Source organism: Arachis ipaensis, chromosome B8, assembly GCF_059453495.1.
Source record: "Arachis ipaensis isolate K30076 ecotype BB chromosome B8, ASM5945349v1, whole genome shotgun sequence".
NCBI classification, from domain to species: Eukaryota; Viridiplantae; Streptophyta; class Magnoliopsida; order Fabales; family Fabaceae; genus Arachis; species Arachis ipaensis.
This window is the reverse complement of record NC_142443.1, coordinates 10,854,451-10,859,051: the sequence shown is the minus strand read 5'-3', so window position 1 is coordinate 10,859,051 and position 4,601 is coordinate 10,854,451. Positions and strand designations below refer to the sequence as shown.

Sequence of the window (4,601 nt, the reverse complement as noted above, 5' to 3'; positions counted from 1 at the left end):
TTGTATTCTAATAAGTTTTGCATAATTCAAAATTCCTCTTCCTCTTCCTCATCTTCCGTTGCTTCTTCTTCATCTTTTTATTTCATTCTCATAATTCTTCTTGGGAGAAAAAAATCAAACAAAAAAATACGTAATGTTGCAAAATTAATAGAAATAAGAGGAGGAAAAAAAATGCAGCAACAAAAACGACGACGATAATGATGAAACACGTGAAAAAGAAAGAACACAAAAAAAAAAGAACGTAAAGAAGGAGGAGGAAGAGGAGAAACACGGGATACAAACATTGAAGGAAGAACGCGTAGAAGAACGGCGTGCATTATGAAAGTGAATTTTGAGTTAGAATTAACTTGCTTGGATTTATTTACTAAAAAGACTCGTATGTATAGTGAGAGTGTTTATAAAAATATGTTTACATGTAACATTAATCTAAAATAAATTAGAACTATGCTACATGTATACTAAAATTAATCACCAAAATCAGCTACTAATATAAAATACATGTTAAATTACAAATAACATTTTTAAATAAATGATCATTAAATAGGTCAAATCTATTGACATAAATTATTTTCCAAATTAAGATATCAAACCTTTCTGGGCGTATTAACTATTAACGACCGTAAAGTTTAAATCTTAAACATGATAAGTATATTTTATTCAACCTCGGCGGTATTCTAAACCACTTCAATTTGTGTTGTCTTACATATCTGGTTCTCCGGAGAGCAGCCCCACCGGGTACTGGAGGGAAACAAAATTTAATTAAAAAGACCATAAAAACGACACCGTATAGAGGATACCCTGCGTTTCGCGCCTAGGGTTTAAGCGTTTAACGATCGGAAAAAAAGGTAAAAACCACGTTCCAAAACTGAAACCGAAACCAAAACCCAAGACCATCACAAACCTCGTTTCTTCCTTCAGATATGGAAATTTTCTTCTTCCCATTATTAATACTTCCATTTCCGTTTCCATATACCAACATCACCAAAGTCACAAACCCTCGTTTTTGTGCTGTGTTCGAACATGGCGTTGTTCTCATCGCCCCAACCTCAACAACATCAGCAACAACAATCACAATCACAATCACAACCACCACAACCACAACCTGAAACTAAGGCTGAAGAGGACTATGCCATCGCCGATTCCTTCATCAATTTCGATTATGTTCCCGAAATCGAGGAAATGTCTGCACAGAATGAGACAGATGGTGGCTCGGAACCGATTGTTTCCGGCTCAGGGTCGACCCGTGTTGTGGAAGAACATGGAGCTGGAGCTGATGAGAGTGTAAATGTGGGGGCTTTGGGTAGTAGCAGTAGGATTAGGGAAGGGATTGAACAAATTAGCTTAGCGGGTGGAAGTGGTGGAAGTGATGACGATCATGCAGATGATGAGGGTTCTTGTGAGAATTCTGAGTCTAAGAGTGGCGCTTCCGCTTCTTCTTCACCGTATTCAAGTTCTCCAGCAAAAAGCAGTGACGTGAAGATGGAAGAGCGTGATGGTGAGAGAAGTGAGCCGGAAGAAGGTGAGATTATAGAATCTGATAGGGATGACGATGACGATGACGATGACGATGGTGGTCTTCTGAGATCCATTAGGTCAAAGAATGAGCTTGAGGTGTTGTTCTATTCCATTATCCAAGACTTGAAAAATACTTAGATAGTGCTATGTTCGAAATTTTTGCTTTTTGTTTTGGAACTATTCTTTGGTTTGAGATTTTGTTTTTTATTTATTTATTTATTTTTTTGGATGTGAACTTTTCAGATTCTTCCTGTTGTTGCTCCGGTGAATGTAACATTGGGACCACACCATCAGATGCTTCCAGTGGGAGTTGTTGTATCAGTAAGCTAACAGGAATCTTTACGGATTCCACTTCAAACTTTTTAGTTTCTTTTCTGTTCCAAGTTTCCTTGTGTGTTGGATTCGACAGCTTTATCAAGTGATTTGTTTTACAGTTTATTGGTGCTAAGGTCACTATCAAAAGCATGGAGAATCACCACCCTCTTAATGAAGGTTCAATTCTCTGGATAACTGAAACTCGAACACCTCTGGGATCAATCGATGAGATATTTGGGCATGTGGAACGCCCCTATTATGTTGTAAGATACAATTCAGAGAATCAAGTCCCCAAAGGGATCTATCAAGGAGCTTCGATATCGTTTGTTCCGGAATTCACTGATTTTGTCCTTAACAGCAATGCTGATCTATTTAAGAAAGGATATGATGCATCATCTGGTGATAATGATGAGGAGTTTTTGGATGATGAGAAAGAGGCTGAATACTTGAGAAAACTAAGAATGACAAAGAGAGGCAGTAGTGATCAAAATGTTGGAGGTAGGAGAAAGGAGGGAAAGAGGTCTCCACCAGAAGGTGTGCTGCCTATGCCTGCTTTCCCTGTTGCTCCAGCCGCACCATTGCATGATCATGGACATCATTCAACTTTTGCAGGCAATGCACGAGGCCTTCTTGCACTGCCCGCACCGTTGCATGATCACAGACAACATTCAACATTTTCAGGCCACGCACAAGGCCCTTTTCTTCCAGCTGCACCATTGCATGATCATGCGCAACCGTCAACATTTTCAGGCAACGCTCAAGGCTCCTATGCAGTGACAACCGTAGTTCCCCCATTCACTCCTGCAAATGCCAACCCTCCATTTGGAATTTGGACAAATACAGCTACAATTCCGCAGCCTCAGCCTGCAGCACCATGGTTGACACCAAATACTCAAATTCCTCATCAGTGGCCTCAACCGGTTGTTCCCTTTCAGCAGCAGTTGAATCCCAACCAAGTGCTTCTACTAGCAACAATGTTTCCTGGGGTGCAACCCAATATATTAGCACAGCAAGCTATGTATCCACAGGGTAATTGGGGTCAAAACCAAATGCCATTCGGGTTGAATATGAACTCACCATTCCCTCAGATTCAGCATCCTCCTATATATGCTGGACAGCAGGGTTCTTCATCCAATGGATTTCAGTCACAAACAAACCATAGTTTGGATTCTAACTCTGTTCCATTCAATCACCATGCTCCACATCAATTTCATCCAGGTTCATCTGCTAACTGTGGGAGAAGACCATTTCATCATCATGGGGGTAGGAGAGGTTGGAACCCAGCCAGGTGAATGGGTGATGGTTATTATTCTCAGCTCCAATGCACATTGAAACCAGTTGATCAAATAGTTCTTGTAGTAACAACCAAAACTTATCCTTAAACTGTTTAGTTAGTTACCTTGTTTTATATGGATTCTGGCTTGGATCCTTTCTATAATCTCAATGTCGTGTGCTACTGCAGCCTCAAAAGAACTTAGAATTCAAAAATGAAAAGAAGAGAGAGCGGGGTCTCTTATTTGCTCAAATAATTAATCAGGACACAAGACAAGTGGACAACAATCACAAGTCATAACATGCCTCTCATGACAAGGTTATTTGACAATGACACCAGTGAAAGATTCACTTACTCACAATAGGGATCAATGGCTATGGTTGTGGCACCTCTAAAGCACCATTTAAAAGTTGACAGTAATAGTACTAATAAGATTTTTTGTTTAATAAATCCCTATCATAAAGTTCGGCAACTAGCCATATTCATAGCATGTTCGAGTCTTAATGGTTTAATTATTAAAGTTCGGTATTGGCAATTCTTTAATCTTCACAATCATGAAACCATCATTTGAAACAAATTTCCTTTGAGTGAATTCCATTCATAAACACACCCAAAAAACTAATGAGAATATGAAAAAATTTTGAAGCTGAGAACCACTAGTATCCTGCCTAGGCTGTGAAAATACTCAAGTTCACCTTTCAAATTTAGGTTATGTATTCATTTATTTATAATCAATGGACAGTTTCTTTTTTTTTTTTTTTTTTTTTTTTGCTAAGCATCAACCGACAGTTTTACCCTTGACATGTTAGCAACTCCTTTTGGATTAAAATGGCACTAGAAGAAAAGCGTTAAATACTATCAAATTTAGCGACATTTAGAGGCAGCTTGTGAGCAAAAAAAAGTTGCAAAAATTAAGGTGGGATTTACTGGCGGATTAATGCTCCAATAACCCTATTTAGTGAAATGTTGCATTTCGGTTACCACTTCATTGCCGATTGCCGTTGGATTTATTTGTCGGTAAATCCTACGGTAATGTTGTCCAAAATTCAAAATGCACCGCCCTCTCTCCTCACTTTCCAAAAGCCGCTTCCAACATTGACGCCGTTGGTGTCCCTACTGCACTGAATTCTGTCTTCGGAGTTGCCTCCCTCCTTTAAGTAGGTTATCCTCGTCCCTCTCCTTTATCTCTTTATATATATATATATAACCTAAACCCCTTTTTAAAGCAGTCGTCTGTTCGGTCACCAGGTCACCACCACATTGTTCGAGCTGCCACCATACCAGAAAGGTATGCATACTCTAAACATCTTGGCTTCATTGTATTTAAAAAAAAATTTGTTACATTTTTTGAATTAATGTGTTAATGTTATAATTTTTTGATGTTACATTGTATTTTTAATTCAGATTGTATAAATGTGTTAATGTAAAGAAGATTTTGAGAAAGACAGATATAGAAATAATATTATTGAGATAAAAGTAAAAAAGGAAGCAAAGATCA

The 4,601-nt window shown here is 38.4% G+C and overlaps 1 protein-coding gene across 1 annotated transcript; it reads left to right on the top strand.

Annotated features, from left to right (window-relative positions):
* Window positions 1–1,020: 1,020 nt before the first annotated feature.
* On the top strand, window positions 1,021–3,478 carry LOC107610470 (uncharacterized). The gene is made up of 3 exons (XM_088497500.1): window positions 1,021–1,611; window positions 1,759–1,836; window positions 1,950–3,478. The coding sequence occupies exons 1-3, from the start codon at window positions 1,021–1,023 to the stop codon at window positions 3,120–3,122; spliced, it is 1,842 nt and encodes a 613-aa protein (XP_088353626.1). The 3' UTR covers window positions 3,123–3,478.
* The last annotated feature ends 1,123 nt before the right edge of the window (window positions 3,479–4,601 follow it).

What these genes read in the sequence shown, in the direction of transcription:
- LOC107610470 (XM_088497500.1), top strand. Translation starts at nt 1,021, where the DNA reads ATGGCGTTGTTCTCATCGCCCCAACCTCAACAACATCAGCAACAACAA. An exon ending in GGTCAAAGAATGAGCTTGAG is followed by an intron (nt 1,612 to 1,758) that starts GTGTTGTTCTAT and finishes TGAACTTTTCAG; the next exon opens with ATTCTTCCTGTTGTTGCTCC. An exon ending in CAGTGGGAGTTGTTGTATCA is followed by an intron (nt 1,837 to 1,949) that starts GTAAGCTAACAG and finishes TTTGTTTTACAG; the next exon opens with TTTATTGGTGCTAAGGTCAC.